The sequence below is a fragment of the Myotis nattereri genome (assembly GCF_964212035.1).
Source record: "Myotis nattereri genome assembly, chromosome: 15".
Classification (NCBI taxonomy): domain Eukaryota; kingdom Metazoa; phylum Chordata; class Mammalia; order Chiroptera; family Vespertilionidae; genus Myotis; species Myotis nattereri.
In genome coordinates, this window is record NC_138090.1 from 2,506,924 (window position 1) to 2,532,927 (window position 26,004).

The 26,004-nt window shown below is 62.9% G+C and overlaps 1 protein-coding gene across 1 annotated transcript in view; it reads right to left on the reverse strand.

Moving 5' to 3' along the window:
- ZNF423 (zinc finger protein 423) overlaps positions 1–26,004 on the reverse strand; it is a 94,009-nt gene that overhangs the window by 3,078 nt on the left and 64,927 nt on the right. The window contains exons 3-4 of the mRNA XM_081107021.1: positions 19,017–19,148; positions 17,472–17,587 (exon numbers count right to left, since the gene is read on the reverse strand). Of these exons, the coding sequence (XP_080963147.1) occupies positions 17,472–17,587; positions 19,017–19,148 (248 nt within the window). The remainder of the gene's footprint in view (positions 1–17,471; positions 17,588–19,016; positions 19,149–26,004) is intronic.

Genomic DNA, 26,004 nt, shown 5'->3' on the forward strand with positions numbered 1-26,004 from the left:
CAGAGTCCCAGGGAGGACGGGGGAGTTTAGACTCTGCACAGGGAGGCCCTGGATGTGCCTCTGTTCCTGAGGCAGCAGGAAACCAGAGATGGGGAGACAGATCTCCACAGAGCCCCCAAAGCCCACCCACCAGAATGAGGGGCATCCGGGACCTCTAGATGCAGGGCCGGGGAGACACACGGGGTCCGCACGGGCTCATCCAGGGGCTGACGGCTCAGAGACCCCGGACACAGACGCCCATGCTGGGCCCCATTGGGAGGGCACTGCCGGCCAGACAGGAAACACAGAGAGCCTCCCTCTCACCGGGCAGCACAGGACCTCCTCCTCCTCATCTTCCTCCTCCTCCTCCTCCGACCGACACAGGAGAGAACGTCCTCACAGAGGGTCTGATACAGGGGGGGGGGACCCCGACCCTGCGGCTACACCAGACAAAGGCCCGGATGTCCCGGCACCTGGACAGTCCGCCGGGAGGCCCTGGCATCCACTCAGCCCACAGGATGACGCGCCTGCTGGATGCTCTGCTCCGGGCGCCACGGGCAGGGCAGGGGAGACTGCGGCCAGGCCCAAGCCCTCGGGGCCTGAGGCTCAGACGCCCAAATGCTTGTGGGGCCCACGGTGCGGTGGCCGCTCAGCGAAGGACGTCGGTCAGTGCCGCCCAGGCAGTGCATGTGGTGGGCGCTGGGGGCCCGGTGCTCCCGGGGTGGCAGCAGCCCCTCCCAGGCAGAGGCTGCAGCCCCTGGGGGGGCGGGGAGTCACCGGGGCCCACGGGTCACCCAGCACCAGTGCGCCCAGCGGCTCCCGGCGGAGGCCCTGCCCCGGGCCCAGGTCAGTTACCCTGAAGGAACCGCGGCGCCATCCCGGGGCTCGGGGCCACGGTTCAGGGTCCGAGAGCCCCAGCAAGCCCCCGCTAAGAGGCCTTCCGCCCGCTGGCTCTCCCCGGGGCCTGTCGGCTTCGGGTCCATTTCGCGGTGTGGCCTGCGTTATATTTAGCCCCTTGGGAGGAGGAGGAAAATGGTTTTTAAAAGATGCTGCGACCTCGCGGTGAGCGGTGGCTTCCCAGCGCCACACGGGCCCGGGGGGGGGGGGGGCGGGGAGGGGGTGGGCACGGGAGCCAGGAGGTGCCCGGGGGGAGGCCTGGCATCCACCCGCCCGCCGCCTGCCAGGGAGACGCAGGTGTGGGCCGGGAGCAGGTGAGAGAAACGGGAGGCTGGGGGGCGGGGGGGGGGGGGGCGCTGGTGTGCGGCCGAGATCGGGACGGAGGCTTCCCCGGGGCCGGTCTCAGGCGCCTCTGCCTGGTGCACCGGCCCATCTGCCCCTCGGACACGGTCCTGTGACAGGCAGGGGCGGCCCGTGGTCTGTGTCAGGGGTGGGGTCCTGCTGAGCCCCGGGCAGGTCCTCAGCCAAGAGCTCAGGCCCAGGCTCCCTTGTCACGCCCTCACCGGCACTCACACGCTCACTCTCTCACTCTCTCACTCACAAACCTGCCAGGCCCAGCCACGTGCTGGCTGCTGGGCCTTCGGCAGCAAAATGACCGCAACCGGAGCCCAGGCCCAGCACGTGTCGGGCACCGTCATGGTGAGGGGGGGACCCTCATTCTCAAGGGGCCCCAGGGAAGCACTGGTCCCAGGCACTGGCCCTCAGGCCCCTGCGGCAGATAAGGCTGCAGGGCCAGGACACAGCCCCACACCCAGAGCCCCCACACCCAGAGCCCCCACACCCAGAGCCCCCCACACCCACAACCCCAGAGCCCCCACACCCGGCAGAGCCTCCAGCTGCATGTGGACCACGTCGCCTCCTGCTGGTGCTGGGTTGGGAGAGAGACTGTGGTTGACCCCTTGCTCCCATGGCCCCCACGAGGCCACCCCTGGCGGCTGGCGGAACAGAGAGCTGTGCCCAGGAGCAGGGACGGGGCTAGGGACCTGCCTGGAGCCCGGGGAGATGCATCTTCCAGGGGAGGAGGCGGGTCCTCCAGCCAAGCCTGCAGCCACGTCCGGCTGCGCAGGTGCTGCTGTTTGCTCATCAACAAGCCTGGAGCCACCGGGGGTGGGCAGAGAGGGAGTCAGGCCACCAGCCTTTCCCAGCTCATGGCCCGGAGCGGGTGGGATTTCACACACACACACACACACACACCCCCATACACACCCCCCCATACACACCACACACACACCTATACACACACCCCCATACACACACCCCCATACACACCACACACCTCCCCCCCATACACACACCCCCATACACACCACACACACCCATACACACACACCCATACACACACCACACACACACCTCCCCCCCATACACACACCCCATACACACCACACACACCCATACACACCACACACACCCCATACACACACCCCCATACACACACACCCCGCCCCCCCCCACACCACACACCACACACATACACACACCACACACACACACCACATGCACACCCCCATACACACCACACACACCCATACACACACCACACACACACACCACATGCACACACACACACCACACACACACCACATGCACACACGCACACACACACCGCAAACACACACACACACCACACACACTACGGTGAGAGGACTTCTGACTGGGAGATGCTTAGGGAAGACGCTGGCCTTCAGCTGAGTCTCTGAGGACGCCTTGCACTGTGCGTGCGTGCATGCGTGCGTGTGTACAGGCACGTGCACACAGAGGTAGCTCCCCACAGACAGTGGGCCTCCCGGGTGCTGGCGTGGCCGTGCCAGACACGGATGATGGATGGTCACAGCTAAAAGGTGCCCGTGGGCACACCCGTGCTTAGCCCTTCACATCGATGAACTCACTAGAGCCTCAATGCTACGATATTCCCCGTTTTATAGACGGGAAACTGAGGCACAGAGCGCCGAGGCCCCCCGCCAGTCCTGGCAGGTCGGGGTGCTCCCACACGGTCTGCGCGGAGCCCCATCTTCAGCACAGCACCGCTGCCTGTGAACCGTGAAAAGCGCAGTGTGCGCCAGGCGAGCCATGAATAATTCACTGTGGCGGAGGCACAGGGTGCGTGCCATGGAGACAGCCTGGGGGGGAGGTGGGGCTGACGGAGGAGGCGCCTGCATGCGAGACGCGGCAGCTTGCCCTTCACCTGGGCCACGGGGAGCCATCGAAGGTATCGGAGCTGCGGAGTCACCCCAGAGGCCAGGAAGAGGGAGAAGCTCAGAAAGATGTATCGCAGGGCCTTCCTGCGCCCCAGCTCCCTCTGCTCCCTTCCTGGGACCCCTCCAAGCCTGCCCTGACACACACACACATGCGTGCACACACGCACATGCACACGCACATGCACACACAGTCAGTCCCTCCCTGTGGGGAGGGTGCGGCGCAGGCGGCCCACTCCCCGATCTGCTGCGTCTCACCTGGCAGCCCCCCGTGGCGAGCACTTATTTTTAGAGGAGTCTGACAGTCGTCCAAGGGGCTGAGACGAACAGATGGCCTGTCTTGAAGGCGCGTATGCTCGCTGGTTTGCACTCCTGACGAACGGCACGCGCACTCGAGAGCAGCCGTAAACGGCCCTGAATGAACACTCAGAGCAGCCGAGCCCACACACGTCGTTACCAGGAGGAGAGAGCGATGGCCAAGGCCCCTCCGTGCCTGCCCGGGGACGCAGACACTCCCCGGGGGCCCGCTGTGATGTGCGTGCCCCCCCCTTTCCCTGGGGCCCCACCCCAGCCAGTCAGTTCACCCCATTCACACGGACGCAGGAAAAGGTTCACTGCGTGGCAGTGACACCCACCTGGCGTCAGGGTCCTGGGTGCAGCTGGCGACCCACTGGCCCGGGACAGCCCTGAAAAGTCCATGGAGGCCGAGGTGGCTCCTCCGGGCGTGGGGACGTGTGTGAAGCTTCCCCAGCCCTGCCTCCAGACAGCCAGACAGCCAGACAGCCAGACGGCCAGACGGCCAGACGGCCAGACGGCCAGACAGCCAGATAGACAGATAGACAGATAGCCGGCCAGACAGGCAGCCAGACAGCCGGCCAGACAGGCGGCCAGACGGCCAGACAGCCAGCCAGATAGGCGGCCAGACAGCCAGACAGCCAGACAGCCGGCCAGACAGGCAGCCAGACAGCCGGCCAGACAGGCAGCCAGACAGCCGGCCAGACGGCCAGACAGCCAGATAGACAGCCAGCCACACAGCCAGCCAGATAGGTGGCCAGACAGCCAGACAGCCGGCCACACAGCCAGCCAGACAGCTGGACAGGCAGCCGACCAGACAGCCAGCCAGACAGCCGGCCAGACAGCCAGACAGCCAGACAGACAGCCGGCCAGACAGCCAGACAGGCGGCCAGACAACCACCTCAGAGCAGCAGGGAGTGAGCCTCGTACCCGCGCAGCCGGGGAGTGTCTCTGTGTCTCTCGTGTGAGCGATCCGTCTGGAACGCCCGGCCTGCGGGGTCCGCCTTCCAGGGGGCAGGGCAGCGGGGTTGGCTTTTTGGGGAGGGGAGTCGGCCACTTGTGAGAGCCAAGAGCAGCCCGAAGTCACCCAGGGGCATGTGAGGAACCGTGTGACCCCAACTGATTTTGTTGGAGGTTCCCCCAGAGAGGCTGCCCGCGGGGTTCCCGTCTCGCTGCTCTGAGCCCACGCGGGAAGGGGCGCCCTCTCTAACCCCCTCTCCCCAGGCCCTGCAGCACCCAGAGCAAAGAAGGCGGCCAGCGACTAATTCCCCGCACGAGAAAACAGCTTCCTTCGAGGGAAAATGTGGGAGAAAATAACGTTGTAAAAAAAAAAAAAAAAAAGCGCGCAACCAACTCCCAACGGGTCCGCGTGTAGTTCTGTGCTTTGGAAATAAACCCGCCGGAGCGCAGATGACGGGGCGGGAGCGGGAGGCTTCTATCCGCAGCTTCTGAACAGGCTCCATTCAGCCACCCAGCAAAGCGAGGGCCTGGTGATGCCGCCCCGGGGGCGGGGCCGGGGATTGCCCATCCGGAGGAGCAGGCCAGGACCCGGCTGCCAGCGGAGAGACCGGTGGCGCCAGGGAAACGCCGGAGACGGCATCGCTCCTGGCAGCCTGTGCGTTTGCCCACCTTGGCGACAGAGGCCACCCCCGACCCCACGTCCCGAGTTCATGGGGCTGCTGCCACGGCTTCTGGCAGCCTGGCGGATAGTCCGAGGGTGATGCCCTTCAGGAAACCTGACCCACGGCCCCCCATGGCTTGCAGCGCCCACGTGGCCGGCCCCTTGCCGGCAGCCCCTCGCCGAGAGCCCCCGGCGGCGGCGGGCCCGGCGTGCTGGAGCTGCACCTAATTTGCTGTGATGAATTGTGTCCATGCACCAGTGAGCAAAGCCGCAGCTGAGACCGATTATGTCTAATGATGGCGACGGTTCTCGGGGAACACTTGGGGGTACACCCTTGCCCGTCCGGAGAGGACGTCCAGTCTGGCACAAAGTGAAGGTCAAAGGGGACCCCCGCCACTCAGAAGGGCAGGCTCTTCCGAGCGGCTCCCACCGAAGGGGCTGAAGAACGCTGTGGCCCAGCCGGTCTTCCCCGCTCGCCTACACCAGCTTCCAAACGAACTGTGGGCACAGCACCCCCCCACACCTGCCCCTCCATGACCAGGTGGGTCTGCCCTACGCCTTCCCTCCCACCACCAGGCAGAACTCGCTGGTGTCCATGAGGCGGACCAAGGATCCTCCATGCCTCCGGTCTGTCCCATCCCACTCCCCTCACCAGTGTGTGTGAGTGTGTGAGTGTGTGTGTGTGTGTGCAGGTGCACATGCAGTGTCAGGGGAGGGGAGGGACGGGTACCAGGTAAGCATGGAGTTAAAAGTATCTGAGGAAGCATCATGAAAGCGGCGCGGTTCCTGGCACTTGCCCAGCACTCAGCACTCATGGATGTGCAGCTGGATGGATCGTTGATGATGGATGGTGGCAGGTGGATGGCTGGCCAGATGGATGGATGGTGGACGGATAACCAGTAGATGATGGCTGGCTAGATGAACGTGTGGATGAGAGGATAATGGAGGAATGGGTGGTGGATAGATAGATGGGTGGATGAATAGATGAGTGAATGACGGATGAATAGATGGGTGGATGGTAGATGGATAGATGGATGGATAGATGGATGGATAGATGGGCGGATGGGTAGATGATGGATGGGCAGAATGATGGATGGTGGATGGGTGAATGGAAGAATGAGCGGGTGGATGGGTGAGTGGTGAATGGATAGTGAATAGATGATGGATGGGTGGATGGATAGATGGGTGGATGATGGATGGGTGGATGGATAGATGGGTGGATGACGGATGGATGGATGGATGGATGGATGGATGGATGGGTGGATGATGGATGGGTGGGTGGATAGATGGGTGGATGACGGATGGATGGATGGACGGATGGGTGGATGATTGATGGATGGATGTGGACTCAGGGAGCTAACCACTCTGTGCCTCAGTTTCCTTACTTTAACAATACAGGCATTGTGAGGATCGAGTGTGTAAAAGTGCTAAGGACAATGCCTGGCGCTTAATGCACGCCCTATAAATGACAGCCACTATAATTACAAGAAACTCCCATATTTGAAACATACACAGCCATTAAAGCTCCCCAAATCCCCCAGGCCCTGCGCTGTAAAGATGGTCACTCCTATGGCAGTGGCTGGTCCCTGTGTGTGCCTCTGGCCCTCTGGGTGCGGGAGCCTGGAGGGGACTCCTATCGCACTGCAGGGAGGGAAGGTGATGGCGCCTTATCCCGCAGGGAACCCCGTCCACCGGCCAAGGCAGCTCCCAAGTGGCCCCATTTCACTGATGAGGAAACTGAGGCCGAGAAAGGCGACGTCACTTGCTAAGTTACTCAGCTGGTAAGAGGCGGTGCTTGGATTTGAGCCCTCAAGACCCTGACCTAAGGCCACCCCCTCCTTTCTCACCGCCCCCTGCGGCCCCCACCGCCTCCTGGTACCAGTGAACCTGTCGCCTGGCCTCGCCCACCGCCCAGCACAGGGAAGTCACTGCGACCCTGGACCAGCCCCGGCCAATCAATGTTTGATTTTGTCTGAGTCCAGCAGCAGTGCGAGGCCAGGCTCGCTATTGACACAGCGAAATTAATTCTCGCCCTGCCCCTCGCCCTCCGTGCCCAGCCCCCTCCCGGCCTCTCCCGCGAGGGCTGCTGCGCGGCTGCTGACGGGCGCTCCTGAAATGCCAACTTGCATTTCTCATCATTAATTTCTTCCTAAATGTCATTAGTAATTGCTGCTGCTCGGCCAGGAGTGCCATGCAGGCTCCCACCGAGAGCACCCGGTTCTCGCCGCGGTGCGGTGAGGCCCAGCACCCGCACGCCAGGCCCCGCGGGAGGCAGCCCCCGCTCCCGGCGCGTTGGGAAGACAGACTTCCGGATCAGGAGGCAAAGCGGGCGTGTTTCTAACAGGGACGGGGCTCCAGGGCAGAGAAAAGCCGGCACGGTGTCCGGGCAGCGGTCCCACCCTCAGATCGCATCTCGGCTATGCCTCGCCGTGCCTCAGTCTCCCCATCTGTAAAATGGGAGGAAAAACAGCATCGGCCTCACAGGAGGGTCCCCGATGAAACAGGATGAGCAGAGCGAAGGGCTCCCCACAGGGCCTGGGGGCTGTCACTGTCACTACTGTTCTCCCCCTCCCCCCTCGGGTAGGCTCGGCCCTGCCACTTCCTCGCTGTGTGACAGGGTATCGAGTCTCCCGTCTGTGAAACGAGACAGCAGCGTCTCATCAGTTCCTCCCCCGGCCCTGTCCTGTTAGGCCTCCCAGGGCTGGCATGGTGTCCCACCTTTCACAGTCCCCCCGAGGTAGCCCACCCGACCCTCCAGGGGAGGCAGGGGGGCCACTGTCCAGGTGAGGTCAGGGCGGCGGGGGCGGGGGGGGGGCCTCACAGACGAGGTCGCACACCCATGTCACAACGACAGTAAGACGCAGCTGAAATTCACCCCCGTCCCCCAGGGCCCCTGTCTTTCTCTCCTGTAGGTCAGACGGTGGTAACAACCTCTTTTCTAAGTTGGGGGTGAGGGGGGGCAGGGCTGTGGAAGGTGCCAACCTCTGGGGGCCCTGGACCCACAGGGCACCTCCTGTGGTTAGTATTATCACTGTTTCTAGGAAACTGAAGGCATGTGGTCCGGCCGGGGCCGCGCCGGCAAGGGGCTGGGCTCCCGGCACTCGATGGCTGCCGGCTCCAGGCTCCTGGCAGCTCCCCCGTGCCCATCTGTCGCGATGGCACCGTGCCCCTCCAACGTCGGTTGGCCCCCCGCCCTAGGGCATAAATGACAGGCTCTGATGGGCAGACGGGCAGCCCGAGGCCGATTCCAAGTGCCATCTCTGCCCGGAGCTGGGCCTTTGGGGGAGCTCTCCTCCCAGTCCCCACCTGGGCCTCCGCACACTTCATCGCTCTGGCAGGCAGAGCCCTGGGGCACGTGCATCTGAACACAGCTGGGCAGGCGCCCCTGCCCGCTCCTGCCTGCCCTTCCCGGCAGTGACCGCGGCAGCTGCCCAGAGCAGACAGTACCTGCCCGGGGGCAGGGAGGCCTCTAGGTCACTCCGGACGCCTGCCCTTTTGGAGGGTGAGGCCTGCCCGTCCCCCTGCGCCCGGGACCCAGAGGCCCGCCCCTGGCCTGAGAGTCTCGTCCAAGCCCAGTGCCGGGTGCCTGGGTCTCCAGCTCTGCAACCCCAGCAGCTGTGCCACCCCGGGGCCTCGATTTACCTCCTGGGGCGTCAGGCTCCCGGGAGGTCCTCGGAAACACTGTCTGGTTTTACTACATTGGGGCCAGTGACTCGGGCCTGCGCCCTGGGCCCCGGAACCCCAAGGGGCAAGCGAGTGCCCACCCTCCGCCTTTTCCAGAGCAGACTCCACAGCACACACCCCACCCCCGTGGCCCCGCAGGTGGCCCTGCATCCCCAGAGCAGGCGCAGGAAGAGAAAGTGGTGACGCTGCTCTGCGCTCCTGGACGCGGGAAAGGCCTCGCCCGCTCAGGAGTGGATGAGCCGAGACAAGAGGACAGTGCCTGGTGACATGGTCGGGGCGCAGGCCCCCGGCTGCCGACGCGCGGAGATGCTCCAATATTGCGCCGCGTTGTAGCCTATCACCCCCATCCCTCCTCAGGCGCATCATAAACAGGCTTCCCGCCGCCTCCATCAGCTCACGGTCCCCTCCCACAGCACATGAGGGGCTGGGACCTCCGTGCGTCCCCAGGCCCTGCACACATCGGGCCCCAGCAGGTGCCAGGAGACCCTGGGGGCTACACGGAGCAGGTGAGCCGACGGAGACGTGAACCGAAAGCGCATGGCGCCCAGACCACAATCGCGGTGACGATGCCGACGATGATAGTGGCTGGTGCTCGCCGCCCCCAGGCCCCCAGCAGCCACAGGAGGGGACTGGCATGACCCCGTCTGCTGCGGCCCAGAGAGGGCCAGAGACTTGCTCAAGGTCACAGAGCTGCTCGGTGGTGGGGCTGGGTCTTGAAGTCAAGGCTGTCCGTCCCAGGGTGTGGGCACGGCGCTGCCACTCCACGCTGCCACGTGATAGGATTCGAGCCGCGCTGGGCTCCAAGTGACACCCTGAACTGTGCCACCATTGCCCACAGGAAAGCCCAGATCCTCACGCTTCACACACCGGACCTCCCCATCGGCACAGCCCGAGGCCCTTGGTCTCAGCCCATTTCACAGACGAGGAAACTGAGGTGCAAATGTCAGCAACAGGAAGTCACTTGGGAGGGGGCGATCTGGGGAAGACGCCAATGCAAGCGGCAGGCTCTCCCTGCTGGAGTCACCAGCACCTTCCCATAGCGCCCCCAGGCCAGGCCCAGCCGGCCCTCGTCCCCCGATGTGTGTGTGTGTGGGGGGGGGTGCTCTGGGCTGGCTGACTTCAAAGCAGGAAGGAGGAAGACGCTGCTGCTCACAGAAAGCTCAGCCAAAGAGTCAGATGCTAAGCATGTGCCTAGAGCACTTTTAACTTTTAATTATTATTAGTTGTAATTATCCGGCTGGATCTGAGGGCAGCGGCACAAAGACACAAGGAAACCAGGAACTTCTACATGGGCCTCTGGAATCTGCAGCGACAGCCCCTGCTCCTCCTTCCCCTGCTGTGTTCTCCTTCCTCCACTTCCTACTTCCTAGGAACTACAAGAAACATGGGAAAGCATGTGGGGATGGATGAGTGATGGATAGATAGATGGATGGATGAGTGGGTGGATAGGTGATGGATGAATGGATGGATGGATGGATGGATGGATGCATAGGTAGATGGATGGATGGATGGATGGATGGATGGATGGATGGATAGATAGGTGGGAAGATGAATGGATAGGTGGATGGATGGATGGATGGATAGATAGATGGATGAGTGATGGATGGATGGATGGATGGATGGATGAGTGGGTGGATAGGTGATGGATGAATGGATGGATGGATGGATGGATGGATGCATAGGTGGATGGATGGATGGATGGATGGATGGATGGATAGATAGGTGGGAAGATGAATGGATAGGTGGATGGATGGATGGATGGATAGATAGATGGATGAGTGATGGATGGATGGATGGATGGATGGATGAGTGACGGGGGGATGGATGGATGGATAGATAGACGGATGAGTGATGGGTGGATGGATGGGTGAGTGACGGGGGATGGATGGATGGGTGGATGGGTGGATGGCAGAGGAGTCTTCACTCTCCAAAATCCCAGGGTAGAGTGGGAACTCAGGTGTAGATATAGTTACCACAGTATTGGCAAAGGGAGCAGGGGTTAAACCCAGGGCTGAAGAAGCCAAAGGAGAAGCAGCAGCAAGGGATCTGAGCCGGGCCCATGTGAGCCGGGCCCATGCGAGCCGGGCCCCATGTGAGCCGGGCCCCATGTGAGCCGGGCCCATGTGAGCAGGGTCCATGTGAGCCGGGCCCATGTGAGCCGGGCCCATGTGAGCCGGGCCCATGCGAGCCGGGCCCATGCGAGCCGGGTCCATGCGAGCCGGGCCCATGCGAGCCGGGCCCATGTGAGCCGGGCCCATGTGAGCAGGGTCCATGTGAGCAGGGTCCATGTGAGCCGGGCCCATGTGAGCCGGGCCCATGTGAGCAGGGTCCATGTGAGCAGGGTCCATGTGAGCCGGGCCCTGAGGCCCGGGATGGGAAGGGATTCACACAGAAGGACCAGCAGGTGCAGGTGCCCCCGGAAACACCCACTCCTGAGCAGGTGAGGCGGGACCCGCCCAGAGGACCGAAGCAGGAAGGCACTGCCGTCCGTCCCGCTCCCCGCCGCCCTGTCCTCTGCTCGTTGGACCCCCCAAACCTCATGCCTCTGACCTTCGCACTGCCTGTTCCCTTTCCTGGAAGAACCCCAGCCCCTCCCCGTACTGGCACCTTCTCAACCTTCAGGACCCAGCTGACATGCCAGCCTTCCCTGGACACGCGGTCGATTTTTCATTCCTAACATTCCCTTCCCTTGTCCTGACACACACACACACACGCACACACGTGTGCACACACACATGCACATACACCCCGACACACGCACACATGCACACACACACACACGCGCACACACACGTGCATCACTCTATCACGACAGTGTTTCACTGTCTTCGGAATCCCGCCGTCTGCAGTGACCTAGTTGGTGTGCTCACTGACTCAGCGTTGGCGGTGCCCACAGAACACCAGCCCTGGGCGAGCAGGGCGCTGCTCTCTGGTCACGGCGGCCCCCGGCCCCCCTGGCAGCGCCCTGCTAGGCCCTCAGTCCAGGTTTGTTCAAAGAAATGCAACGAGGGAGCAGGGCCCACCGAGCGCTCTCGGGGGCTGGGAAGGAAGCATCCCAGGGGAGCTCAGGGGGCGCCTCCGGCTCATGGGCACCTCCCCTGGCTGGGTACCAGGACCCGCGGGCAGGGCCCGGCGTGCCCCATCGGAAGGGCACTGGGCTGCACGTGAGCGTCCCTCGCCCCGCTTTTAATCGATGGTAATCATTTAGCTGGAAGTGGCACGATGAGGCACATGCAAGCAGACAGCATGAGCTAATCCTTTAAATGCATCCGCTCAGGGCCGGGCTGGCCGCTTGGCCACCGGGGGCCCTCAGGAGCCGTTTCCTGCCGCCTCTCGGTCCGTCAGCGAGGGCGCCTGGCCTCCTGGGCCCCGGGCAGCCCACTGCCCCAGCCGGGCCACAGCCCCCAGGTCTGCAGGAGGCGGCCAGGACACCCGAGGCCAGAAGAGCCGTTCTCGGGCCCCGCCTCCCTGTGACAGCTCTTCGTGCGCCCCGAGTTTCTGTAGGTGTGTGTGTGGGCGGGGGGCTACAAGGTCCCTGTCTCCACGACTGGCGTGAACCCCCCTTCTCCCCAGGCCTGGCCAGAGCAGGACTCACCCCGTCGCGCGTTGCCAGGTTTGCAGGCTCCTGGCCTCACGCTCCAGCCCAGCGGACGCGGCCCACAGGCCGGCTCCCCAGAAAGGGCCCCGGGCGCTCCCCGCTGGGCCGCCTGCCGCCAGGCTCCGCGCATCCCCTGTCGCCGCCGCTGCGTTGCTACCTGCTTGGCCCAACTACGAAAATAGTTTCTGGGTCCCCTGACATGAAGGCTTTTTATAGTTCAGCACCGCAGGCCTCATTTAAATCTATTAGCTCATATAAATGGCAGCGCTGTAAACTTCGGGGGGTTTGCGTGTGCCTCGGTGGCCCCCGTGATCTGGCTTTGCACGCAGCTCTGCCGTGCGCCCGTGACCTGGGGCCAGTGCCCGCGCCTCCGGGAGCCTGGTTCCCATATCAGTCCGTGGAGACGGGCGTTCCGCCTTCCTGGGCGGCGTTGAGACCAATTCAAGCAAAATGCTTAGAGCGGGGCCTGGCCGGCAGCGGGGAGCCGCCCGGGGCTGGGGCTGTTCTACTTCTCCTCCGGTTTCGGAGGGTCCTGCCCCGCACGCCGGAGCCGGCCCCGTGAGGCTGGCGATGGGCACACTCCCTCGTGCCCTCCGCGGTGAGGCTGAAGAGCGGGGTTCAGTGAGGCCATCGGGGAGGAGAGGAGGGGCCCTCCATGCCAGGTCTGCGGGCACAGAGGTGTCCGCGGGGACTCAGGGACAGCTGGGCGGCACGGGCCCAGCCTGCCCCTCCTCCCGGGTCAGCTCAGCCCTGGCAGGGGGCCCACGGAGCCGCAGGCCTTCATCTGCCGAGGCCCGAGGCGGGAAACGCCGGCCGGCAGCCCTGACACTGTGGGAGCCTGTGGTTTGCAGTCTGTCTCACACCCCCAACCGGGTCCGCCCGCCGCCCTCCACGGGGCCTGGGCGCAGCGGAGGGAGATGGGTCTCAGCGGAAGCGACAGGGTCGGGCGTGCGGGCCACCTTCCCACCCCCAGGACACCCAGGACAGAGGGCGGCCGAGCCAGGCCGAGGCCGCGTGTCTCTGCCTTGACGAAGGGACGCTTGATTCCTGGGAGCAGGACCCCCGGAACAGCTCCTGGCATCCAAACCCACCCCAGTGCCCCTACCATCGAAAGGCCAGGCGAGACTGAACTCGCACCTGACCTGGAACTGTCAGAGCCCCGAGCCCACGTCCTGAGTGTCTGCCCACGACCCGGAGTCTTAGGGCCGTGGAAGCCTGTGGACAGGCCCTCCTCCCGACGGCGCTTACACGCTTGCCGACGACTGTCCCCACACCGGCCTGCCGCCCGCCCGCGGCTCTTCTGGTCAAACAGGCCTGGGAGCTCCGGGAAGTGAGGCTGGACCTGCCCAGCCCGGACGGCGAGCGCTCAGGGTGTGGGCGTGCATGTGCGTATGTGTGTGCAAGTGTGCACATGTGTGCGCGTGTGGGCGCTTGCTGCCTGCATGCTTAAGAGAACCTGGTGAAGTCTCCTCCACGTCTTTCCCCACCTGCAGCCCTGGCATCTACTGTTTTCCATTCCACATTTCTGCCCGTTTCCGGGTCATCGCGGCACAGAGACATCCGGTCAGAGCGTTCTGAGTCCGGCTTCTCTCCCTGGGCACCTGCAGCTCTTGCCGCCGACGTGCTGTTTGCTCCTGGGCAGCCGCCGGGCGGAGGCCTGGACCTCGCCTGTCCATCCTCCACCCGCGAGGAGACAGGCAGGCGCGGCAAGGAGGGCTCTGTCCCCATTCCCCGCCAGGCTGCGGGCAGCTCGTTGGCAGGGCTCCTGGGGGAGCAGCCGGGAGCAGGGCCGCCAGGTGGCGTGTCACGTGCATGTTTCCCTGCAGAGGAAACTCACAAACTACGCCGCCACGTGGCTGGGCCCCTTGCGCTCCCGCCAGCAAAGTCTGGGCGTCCCGGCCTCGTCCACACCCCGGCCCCACTCCATGTTGTCACTGTTTGTTTGGTTTTCGTTGCGGTGGCTTAACATCATGGTTTTCACCGGCACGTCCCTAAGGACGAAGGACGTGAGCATCCACCCTCGCAGGTGAAGGGCGGAAGCAGTGGTTCTCAACCTTCCTAACGCCGCGACCCTTTAATACAGTTAGTTCCTCATGTTGTGGTGACCCCCAATTTCATTGTCACAAATTGAACATAATGAAAGCATAGTGATTCATCACAGAAACAATATGTAATTCTATATGTGTCTTCCGATGGTCTTAGGCGACCCCTGTGAAAGGGTCGTTCGATCCCCTAAGGGGTCGCGACCCACAAGTTGAGAACCCCTGGGCTGAAGGGTTTTGCTCACTCTTTGTGGATCCCCTCCCCGCCACCAGTCATGAGTTTTGAGAGTTTTGTATGTTCTGGATACAAATATGTGACTTGCAAATATTTTTGCCCAAATCTGTGACTTCTCATCACGTCCTTTCAAAGACGAAACTTCTTAAATGTTGATGCACGGTGTAAGTCAGACAATACCTCTTCCCTGCGGGGCTTCCCTCTGCAACAGGATAAACCCCAAAGCCTTCACTGCCCTGTAGACCTGGCCATGACCTGGGCCACCTGCCAGCCCCTTCCTCCAGCCCCCATTCTCTTGTGCTTCAGCCACATGTTGCCTTCTGTCCCAGCAACACACCTCGCTGACCACAGGGCCTTTGCACGGCTCCCTTCCACACACTCTCTCCTTCTTGGCACCCAGGCCTCGGTTCAAATGTTACCTCCTCAGAGACGCTCTGCTTGACCACCTTACCAAGGAGCACCCCACCTTACCCCACACTGGGGATCACACCTGCAAACCGGGCGTGTGCCCTGACTGGGAATCGAACCAGCGACCTCCTGGTGCATGGGTTGACGCTCAACCACTGAGCCACGCTGGCCGGCTAATCCCACCGTATTGCCTCTACGTCCACAGCGGTATTTCCAGTCCGACAGGGAGAACAGCCGCCATCTCTGCGTCTTCTCAAGACCTCTCGGCCCCAAGTCACAAACAGTAGCTTCCCGGAATCCCCAAGGACCTCAGCGACACGCGGCCAGGCGAGCCAGCTGAGGCCCAGGGGGCCAGGCCGTGCTCCGGCTGCACACCTAACCCCGCGTCAGCGAGGGAAGCCACCCTGCCTGCCGGCCCTGGCTTCAGTGAGATGGCGACGAACACTCCCACGGCTGGAAAATCCTCCTCTCAAAAACCCAGAAAATTGCTGTTTGAACCACTTAACGAAAGCCATTATTTGCATAGATTTGGCGTTGCGACAACACTTCCCCATTTAAACGGTCTGTAATTAAAATCAGTAATTGCAGAAAATAGGGACTCGTTAAGGCTATAATTTAGCGAGGTTCTCGGCACTTGAGGATCTGCCGTAAAGGCTGACGGGGTGACCCAGGAACCCGCAGCTCCCGGGGACCGTCCTGGGGCCTGGGGCCCTCGGCAGCCCGGGAGACGTGGCCGAAGCCAGACGGGACGGAAGCCGCAGCTCCACACTCCACCAGCGAGGTGGGCCTGGCACCTCGGTGCCCACGAAGCTCAAAAAAGGTGGACTGGGGGCCCTAGCCGGTGTGGCTCACTGGATAGAGCGCTGGCCCATGGACTGAAGGATTCCGGGCTCGATTCCGGTCAAGGGCACGGACCTCAGTTGCAGGCTTAATCCCAGCCCTGCTCAGGGTGTGTAGGAGGCAACCAATCAATGTGTCTCTCTCACATCGATGTTTCTCTTTCTCTGTCTCTCCCCGTCCCTTCCACTCTCTCTAAAAAAAAATCAATGGAAAAATATCCATCATTGGGTGAGGATTAGCAATAAATAAAAATAAATAAATAGATAAATAAAATACAAATAAATAAATAAAAAGGCGGACTGGGAAGTGTGTCTGGGACAGACCCAGGAGCCGCGGGGGAGGGCCGCCTCCCGCCCCTGGCTTCCGGGACAGGGCGAATCCCAGGCTTAAGGAAATCACGGTTACGTGCTCCTGGGTCTAGCGGGCCTGCGTCTGGCTGTGGAAAGCTCAGGTGTCGGGGACCCGGGGCCTGTTTTGGCAGCCGGGCCAGGCAGGTGAGGCCGGTGGGAGGTGGGTGAGGCCCTGCAGAGCCCGTGCAGGAGTAAGGAGGCTCCCGGACGGCCCGCCCACTGGGCACTGACACCGCGCCCCCTACGGTCACGTGACAGTGGGGGCAGCGGGCCATCCCCCCACCGTTCCCAGCGCAGAGGCACACGCTCGGGTTTGGATCCCTGGGGCGTCAGCGGTGGGCCGTGGGGCGGGGTCCCTGACTTGCGGGGGGGGGTGGTTTGGAAGCGGCACCCCCTCTCGGTGTAATTGGGCTCATAACTCCATCCACACGGTGATCAGGTGACAGCGGTGTGAGCGACACGCAGACTCACAGGGGCCCAGAGAGGAAAGAAACAGGCTCTCCAGCAAACCGCCCGGGTCAGGGGGCAGTCGGCGGGAGCGATGCCCTGACCACCGGACGGTGACACCCCCACCCCCCGACGGTCACCCCCCCCACCTCCCTCGGCGCCCTCCCCGGGCCTGTTCTCACCTGGGTGACAACCACACCGGCCGCACAGACAGGACGGCCAGGCTCGGCTCGGTGACGGCCGCAGCGCCGAGGAGGGGGCTGCCCTGCCACAGGCCACACCGCTGTGCCCCTCCCACCCAGGAGGACAGCACGTGCCCGGCAGCGTTCTGACTCCGCTCGGGTTGTGGCGGCCTCACTCCACAGGCGAGGGGGCCCTGGCACAGCCGTGGGCCATCGTCCAGGTGGGCGGACTGCTGAGCGCGGGGCCAGCGTGGGGGGGTGCCCGAGTGAAGGGGGGGCGGTTTCTCATGGGCAGACACACCCTGCAGACCAGGGCGGTGAGGACGAAAGCCAGCACTCCCTTCCTTCTGGGCACAGAGCGGATGACCTCCCTCCCCATCTGAAACTGGGCACGGCCAGGTGTACCTGCCCCCGGCTCAGCGGCTCAGCGCCGGCTCTCCTGACCGTGCGGGGCCAGCAGAGGCCGCGCCCGCCCCGCACCCCGGCCGGCCAGGAGGGCAACCGCCGGCTCCTCGCCCACAAGCCACGTCCGGCCGCCTGGAGCTCTTCCCGTCGGGGGTGCTGAGTACCAGACCCCACCAGCCCGGCTGCACCCCGAGACCCTCGGTGCTGGGTGTGGGCGCGGGCCCGGGCACTGACCTGCAGCTCGGTCTGGAAGAAGAACTTCTGCGGGCACTGCGCGCAGTCGTAGATCTTGTCCTCCTGCCCGTGCACCGCGAAGATGTGCTGCTGCAGCTTGTTGGCCTGGACGAAGACTGCACAGGGACAGGGCGTCAGCGCAGGGCGGGGACACCAGCCCGCGCCACTCACAGGCCCCGCCTGGACACAGCCGGCCGACAGGGGCTACTGGGGCTCACACCGGGGAAGTTGAGCTCTGCCGCCTACGGGCTGTGCAACCTTGGGCAAGTCACTTAACCTCTCTGGGCTCTGTGTCCTCATCTGAAAAATGGAGACCTTTAAAGGGTGTAGCTCACAGAGCATCTGGGAGGCTCACATGGGTTAACTGAAAAAATGCTTCAAGGATGGCCTGGCACGTAATAAGGCCAGTGAATGCCATCACCCGCCAGGTGCCTTTCACACGTGAGCTCCTGGACCAGAGCACAGGCCCGTAAAGCTGGCACTGCCGTTGTCCCATTTTACAGAAGGGAAAGCTGAGGCACCGGGAATGTTCAATGGCGCATCCCAGGCCCCACGGCTGGCGGGTGGCGGGGCCAAGATGAGTTTAACAGCCTTAGCGCAGCGCCTGGGACAGGACGGGGCTGGATACATGGATGGCTATGCTTGTTGCTGAGGGCTGTCAGCGTCCTGGTCCCCACACAGAGGCCCCATGTCCTGGACCAGCAGACCTGGGGCCTCTCAGAGCCAGCCCCCACCCCGAGCCCACAGAGCGTGATGGAACAGAGGGGTGGGGCTCCTAGGTGGAGGGGGAGGAAGGCCCGAGGGTGTGAGTGTGTGGGCGTTCCCACGGCCGAGCCCTTTCCTCGGGCCTGTCACCAGCGGGTCACCCACCCGCTTCCCGGTGGCGGGAGCCCAGGAGCGGGCAGCAGGAGGCGGCCCTGAAGCAGCTGTGTGTCTGGGAGGTGAGCACTTCAGAGGTGCCCCCCGCCAGGCGCCCTCCCCAGGGTGGGCTCCTGCCTGGCAGACGACAGATGTTGGGGGAGGCAGGGGGAGGCCAGGCTCCCCGGCGCACACCGGCTGCCATCTGGGCAGCGGAAGGGGGGCCGGCAGAGCCCCCGAGACCGGCCTGGGGCTGGGGTGGACAGCCGCTTGCCTGGGCCAGCAGCCAGCCTGGGGGCTTGACCGGCAGAGCTGCCCTTGACCTCTCCGGCCGGAGCATGGAGGGAACACGGGCTGAGCTGGGCGGGGGGAGGCGTGGCCAGGAGAGCCACGGCTGCTGGACAGAGCGCAAGGTTCACGGGGGGGGAGGCTGGAGCCCATGCCTCCAAATCGCAGGGCGAGGCTGGGCCAGCGAGGACTCGCCACAGCTGAGAGCAGGGCTGAGGGGAGGGCCAGGGAGGCAGCCACACACCGGCCTCCCAGGAGAGGCACAGAGCAGGGGGCAGGGCCACGGGGCAGGTCCGCAAGGCAGCGCGGCCTCCCCAGGAGCCAGCCCAGAGTCCCTGTCAGGCCGGATGCCTCTGCTGGGTCCCTGCCCTCTCCGCACGCGCTCGGAATGGCCCTTACCTGTGAAGCACACGGGGCACTTGAAGGTGCCGCCCATGCCCTCGAAGCTGTGCTCGATGAGGTGGCAGAGCAGCTTGGCCGGGGAGTCGAACATCTGGTTGCACAGCTTACACTCGTGGTTGATGCCTTCCTCTGCAAGGAAGCGGATGTCAGTGACTTGCAGGCCACCCCACACCACGCCCCTCCCCGCAGAGCCACGCCCCTCCCCGCAGAGCCACGCCCCACAGGCCAGGCCCTGCCCCCGATCCCCAGAACCCGGGCTGGTGTGGGGCTGCAGATGCCCATCCCCGTCCCAGCCTCAGACAGTCCAGCCACCCCCAGCTTACGGACCCCAGGGGACCGGCCCCAAAGAGCTGGCACTTGAAGGCGCCATTTGCTGGGATTTGTCCTGCAGGCCCAGCTGCAGGCCGCACAGACCACCTCCAAGGCCTGAACCCCAGACCGTGTCACATGGAGAGGGCCCCAGGATGGGGTCCAGCCGGGACTTTAACAATCCAATAGAATATTTACTGAGCATGGACTATGTGCCAGGCGCCTTGAGCTGGGGATTGGGGGGGGGGGGGGTGATGTCCCCCATTCTAGTGGTGAGGCTAACGGATCGTACACAAAGATGATTAACACATAAGGGCAATGAGAGGTGCCCTGGGAACATGGGAGTCCTCCCGGTGGGTCGGGGCAAGAGTTCTGGGGTGAGCCTGTGCCGGGGACGGGACAGGGCAGGGGTGAGGGGACAGGGCGCACTGCAAAGGGCCTCTGGCCACAGGGGGACTTTGGGATTTTCCTCTCAGAGCAGCGGTTCTCAACCTGTGGGTCGCGACCCCTTTGGGGGTTGAACGACCCTTTCACAGGGGTCGCCTAAGACCATCAGAAAACGCATACATAATTACATACTGTTTTTGTGATGAATCGCTATGCTTTAATTATGTTCCTTTTGTAACAATGAAAATATATCCTGCATATCAGATATTTACATGATGATTCATAACAGTAGCAACATTACAGTGATGAAGTAGCAGCGAAAATAATTTGATGGTTGGGGGTCACCTCAACATGAGGAGCTGTATGAAAGGGTTGCGGCGTTAGGAAGGTTGAGAACCGCTGTCTCAGAGGGACGGGCAGCCACCGGAAGGCATTGCACAAAAACACAGGCAATGAGGTGCTCTGTGCTATGTTTTTAGCAGGTGGCCCGCCCCGTGGCTCCCACACAATGGCAGGCACCCTGTCCGGCTTCCAGATGCGAACCTGGCTCCATCTCCCCACCTGGGAGCTGGGGAGACCCCAAACATCCACCCGAAGGCTCCCAGAGAGGAGGCGGTGCCCTGAGCACCCCCGTCACGCCCACGCCCAGAGCCCAGGACTCACAGCCCCGCCCGGAATCAGCAGGGCAGAGTTCAAATCCTGGCTTCTCCAAACCTCAGTTCCTGCTGGTGAGTAAGGGCCACCCAGGCCCTGCCCCACGGGCTGTGGGGAAGGGAGGGGCTGGCACCTGGGACCGCAGTGGCCCAGGGGTCTTCTGACCAGGGTAACCCCAAAAATAAAGTCTTTTTTTTTTAAGTTTTTGGAAGGCCATCCAAAAACAGCCTTCCTCTTCTAGTTGATGTGAGGATTAATTAAGCTAATAACATTAATAATTACGAAGAAAAGGGTTATTTGGTTTTCAATTTTTTATACTGGATTTCAGAGCAAGGGAGAGAGAGAAATAGAAACATTGATGAGAGAGAAACGCCCATTGGCTGCCTCCTGCTGGGGATCGAGCCTGCAACCCAGGAATGTGTCCTGGCTGGGAATCGAACCAGCGACCTCCTGGTGCCTGGGACAGCACTCAACCACTGAGCCACACCGGCCGGGCAGAGAAGGGGTTTCAACCTGCCCCCGCACACAGCAAGTGCTCAATAAGTGCTTGCCGCCAGCTCCGCATATCTGAGAACATTATCTGGGACAGCCAAGGACGCGGGCTCCCCTCGGGCTCCCGGGGGCCCAGCCTCACCACCGGCGCCAGGTGCTCTGATTTGCCCGCAAAGACAAGAATTCGGTAGCAGAGGGGCTCTGCCGGTGGCAAGACACAAACACAGATGGGCTGGGGCTCTCAGCCAGCCCCCGGGTCCCCGGGCCCTGGCAGGGGCTGGCAGCGACAGCAGGCGTCCCCCCGGCCGGGCACCCTGCCGCAGAGGCGCACGCACACGTGGGCGTGCCAGCGGGCCTGCCCCACATAGCCCACTGGCGGCATCTACCGGGTGTTTGTCCTGCCCCTGGAGCCCTGGCAACTAGGCCACACGCACCCGGTAGAGATTCCGGCAGCTCTTCCACGGATCCTCGCGGAAAAGAATTCATTGACAAGTTCAGGGACACAGGCGGGCTCAGCACGCACAGGCCCCATGCACGTCCTCCTCTTCCCTCGGGGAGACTGTCACCGTAATTAGAGATGGCCTCCAATGTGGGGGGCTGCCTCAGAGACCCCCAGCGCACCCCCTGCCCCACAAACCATGCTTCTCAGTGCTTGGCATCGAGTATGGATTCAAGGAATGAAAAATGAATGAATGAATGAATGAATGAATGAATGAATGAGAGACAGCACCCTTGCACATGGCCTTCCTATCAGAATGGGGACACCTCTTGGACATTAATGAGGCAGAGAGTGTGTGAAAAAGACATTGTAGGGAGGACTCTATGACCGTTTGTAACATAAGCTGAACTTCAGAATTCACCCTGCTGGCTGGGAAAAACACATTTCCAGAAAAGAAAAAAGTGGGCTCAGAGAATCTGACCACATCCTGAGTTAGTACAGCCTTGGGGGGATGGGGAGAGGGGTTGCTCTGAATCCTTCCCCATCCGTGTGTGTCCCACCTGGACACCTCCTCCAGGCAGCCTCCCCGGACTATGCCAGCACACACAGCTGCCCCTGGCTGGGCAGAGCGAGCCTGGATTCATCTCACCATATCCGACGAGTCTTTCTGACCCTGGCAACCGGGCGAGGGGCACAGATGCTTGTCTTCTCCTCCTCAGAGCTCCGAAACATCAAGTCCTGCCTGGGTCTGCCGCAGGAGAGGCTCGGGAAATACTCACTGAGAAGAGATGCCCCAGGCGGCCCTCCCCCCTGCCCGCCAGCGCTCCCCTGCCAGGCTGAGAGGGCGAAGGAGGATTTACTGCTCTGCCGAGCGAGGTCTTGAGCCACTTGGCCGTGAACGGAGCCGTGCCCGTCTGACACACCAGCACCAGGAGGACAAAGAAGGCTCCTGCAGCTTATAAACCCGAGGCATCAGGGCCGACAGCCCCTTTCCGTCCACCGAGTGCCGAGCACTTCGTCAGCGGGTCCCCCTGATTCATAGACGCAGCTACGCCGCACCCACGTTCATAAATACGCGCCCAGTCAGGCAGCGGGGGCCGCGGCCATTCCACAGCCAGGCAGCCGCCACTGCAACAAATCGCAGCCCCACACCAGCGTGGACGGGAGGTTCCGGGCTAATTGGATCCACGTTCCTCCTTCTCCCCAAAGTGCCGAAAATGGGGAGACGGGAGAGGGAAAATAAAGGCAGCAAGACGTCAAAGGGCGGTGCAAACAGCAACTCCTGAGGGTCCTACCGCCTGGGAAGCACTCGCATTCAGGGCAGCCCATCCGGTCGGCAAATCTTTCTGAAGAAGGAGGCCCTGTCCCCACCGAGGGGGTTGGAGGTGCGCTGTGGGGTGTCCGTTATGTGCACCTCTGCCCAGGAAACCACCCAGGAAAACGTGTGGGGGAACCTAGTTAGAGGGCAGCGCTCCTCTGCGCACCTGTGACCAGGTGGGCCAGCCCGAGGTGACCAGGTGGGCCAGCCCGAGGTGACCAGGTGGGCCAGCCCGCGGTGACCAGGTGAGTCAGCCTGAGGTGACCAGGTGGGCCAGCCCGAGGTGACCAGGTGGGCCAGCCCGCGGTGACCAGGTGAGTCAGCCTGAGGTGACCAGGTGGGCCAGCCCGAGGTGACCAGGTGGGCCAGCCCGAGGCGATCAGGTGGGCCAGCCCGAGGGGACCAGGTGAGTCAGCCCGAGGTGACCAGGTGAGTCAGCCCGAGGTGACCAGGTGGGCCAGCCCGAGGCGATCAGGTGGGCCAGCCCGAGGGGACCAGGTGGGCCAGCCCGAGGTGACCAGGTGAGTCAGCCCGAGGTGACCAGGTGGGCCAGCCCGAGGCGATCAGGTGGGCCAGCCCGAGGGGACCAGGTGGGCCAGCCCGAGGTGACCAGGTGGGCCAGCCCGAGTCGACCAGGTGGGCCAGCCCGAGGCGACCAGGTGGGCCAGCCCACGGTGACCAGGTGGGCCAGCCCGCGGTGACCAGGTGGGCCAGCCCGAGGGGACCAGGTGGGCCAGCCCGCGGTGACCAGGTGAGCCAGCCCGAGGGGACCAGGTGGGCCAGCCCGCGGCGACCAGGTGGGCCAGCCCGCGGCGACCAGGTGGGCCAGCCCGCGGCGACCAGGTGGGCCAGCCCGAGGGGACCAGGTGGGCCAGCCCGAGGTGACCAGGTGGGCCAGCCCGAGGGGACCAGGGGGGCCAGCCCGCGGTGACCAGGTGGGCCAGCCCGAGGTGACCAGGTGGGCCAGCCCGAGGTGACCAGGTGAGTCAGCCCGCGGTGACCAGGTGGGCCAGCCCGAGGGGACCAGGTGGGCCAGCCCGCGGTGACCAGGTGGGCCAGCCCGAGGGGACCAGGTGGGCCAGCCCGCGGTGACCAGGTGAGCCAGCCCGAGGGGACCAGGTGGGCCAGCCCGAGGGGACCAGGTGGGCCAGCCCGCGGTGACCAGGTGAGCCAGCCCGAGGGGACCAGGTGGGCCAGCCCGCGGTGACCAGGTGAGCCAGCCCGAGGGGACCAGGTGGGCCAGCCCGCGGTGACCAGGGGGGCCAGCCCGCGGTGACCAGGTGGGCCAGCCCGCGGTGACCAGGTGAGCCAGCCCGAGGGGACCAGGTGGGCCAGCCCGAGGGGACCAGGTGGGCCAGCGCGCGGTGACCAGGTGGGCCAGCCCGCGGTGACCAGGGGGGCCAGCCCGCGGTGACCAGGTGGGCCAGCCCGCGGATGCTGACATAGTTCACCTCCTCCGTCATCTCCACCCTGCCACGTTGACAACCTCTCATTCTGTCCCAAGTCGCAGGGTCCAAAGACAACAGTACCCTCGAGAATGACTTTCCAGGGCTCTCTGAGAGCGCACAGCATTCGGGGTACCTGGTGCAGAATGGCAAGGCTGCCTGGGACGCGGGGCGCAGGATTCTGCGAGGGAAGACCTCTCCTTTCTATTCCTTTTGTTTGTTTTAATAGCACAGGACAGGCATCTGCAAGTGAGACCCACACTTACAGCTCACGTGGGTTATGCAGCCCGACTTACGTGCAATGCAGAGTCCGCCAGCTCCCTGCACCCCATCTTGCCTCCCGATCCCCAGAAGTGGGGTTTGGCACCAGGAGTCTATTGAGTTATTATGATTTTTTTAAAATATATTTTTATTGATTTCAGAGAGGAAGGGAGAGAGAGAGAGAAACATTAACGATGAGAGAGAACATCGATCAGCTGCCTCCAGCACGCCCCCCACTGGGGATGGAGCCCGCAACCCGGGCCTGTGCCCTGACTGGGAATCGAACCGTGACCTCCTGGTGCATAGGTCGCCGCTCCACCACTGAGCCACGCCGGCCGGGCTATTATGATTTTTAAAAATTAAAAAGAAAAAACCATCAGCACTGCCAAACAACCCAGCCAGCCCGAACATCCCAGAGTGTGTGTCTCTCTCAACTCTGCTCAGGAATAATAAGTGTTAATTTTACACTTCATTTCTCAAAAAAAAAAAAAAACACACACACAATAATAATAGGCTGTGCTTTTGCTTAAAACCAAGTCGGCCTGCTGGCACCTTTCAGGCTGAAACGGTGTCAGCCGAGAGAGGCGCGGGCTTTGTGGGGCAGCGCCGTGTGGCGCTGACAGTCCCCGCGCCGTCCGCGCGCCGACTTTTGTCTCCGCAAGCATTTGATCCCTGGCAGACACGCACTTATTTCCATACGGGACTTGGGGGAAGCCGGGAGGAGAGAGAGCTGACTGCCAGAACCTGAAGGTGGAGCGCAGGTGGGCCCCGCCGCGGTCAAAGGCAGGCCTGGGCCGCTCTCGGAGGCCACAATTTGCTGCCGGGAGAAAGGAGCGGCGGGCGGCGGGCGGTGGGCAGGGCATTGTTCCCCAGCTCTCACGCTCCTGTGACCGGGCCCTCCTCTAAGCCGGGGCCCCACGAGGGAAGCTGACCCAAGAGTGGTGTTCTTAATGCGTGTCCCCCTCGGGCCGAGAACCAGGGACTGGCTGTTGGCGGTGCGGACAGGGGCCTCACTGGCCTCCTCCGTGCAGGAAGTGGCGAAGAAGGACGCAAAGTTAGGTTCCATCGCTCACTTGCTGTGTGTGCTTGGGTAAGTTACTTAACCTCTCTGGGCGTCAACGGTTCCTGCCGGCTGGCTGCTCTGCCCCAGGACCGTCTCCTCCTCCCCTCCTTCACTCAGGTGTCTGCTCAGAGAAGACTTCCTCCAAGAGAACGCTGCAGACACCCCGCTAACACGGCGCACACCCCATCCTTTCCAGCAACTCAACCACCTTTAATTTCCTTCATAGTGCTGGCAACCCCCTGGTATATTACAGAGTTGATTTTTTTTTAACCAATTCTCTCTCTCTCTCTCAATAGCACACACACACACTCACATACACTCCAGGAGGGCTATGTTGCTCATTGCTACATCCCCAGTACCTAAAAGAGAACCTGGCACATAGTAGACACTCAATAAACAGGCAGTGGATGATTTGTGTAAAGCGCTTAGTAGGATGCTTGGAACGTGGGGGAGGGGTGCTGGTAAACGCAGGGTACCACACACCAGTCCCCACAAGTGGGGGCTGATCCCAGCATCTGCTGACTTTAGGATGTGCATCTTGGCCGGCTCCAGGAGCAGGGGCGTGGAGGGTCTCGCTCACCTGCCAACCAGGCAGGAAGCATGGAAAGGCAGGGCCA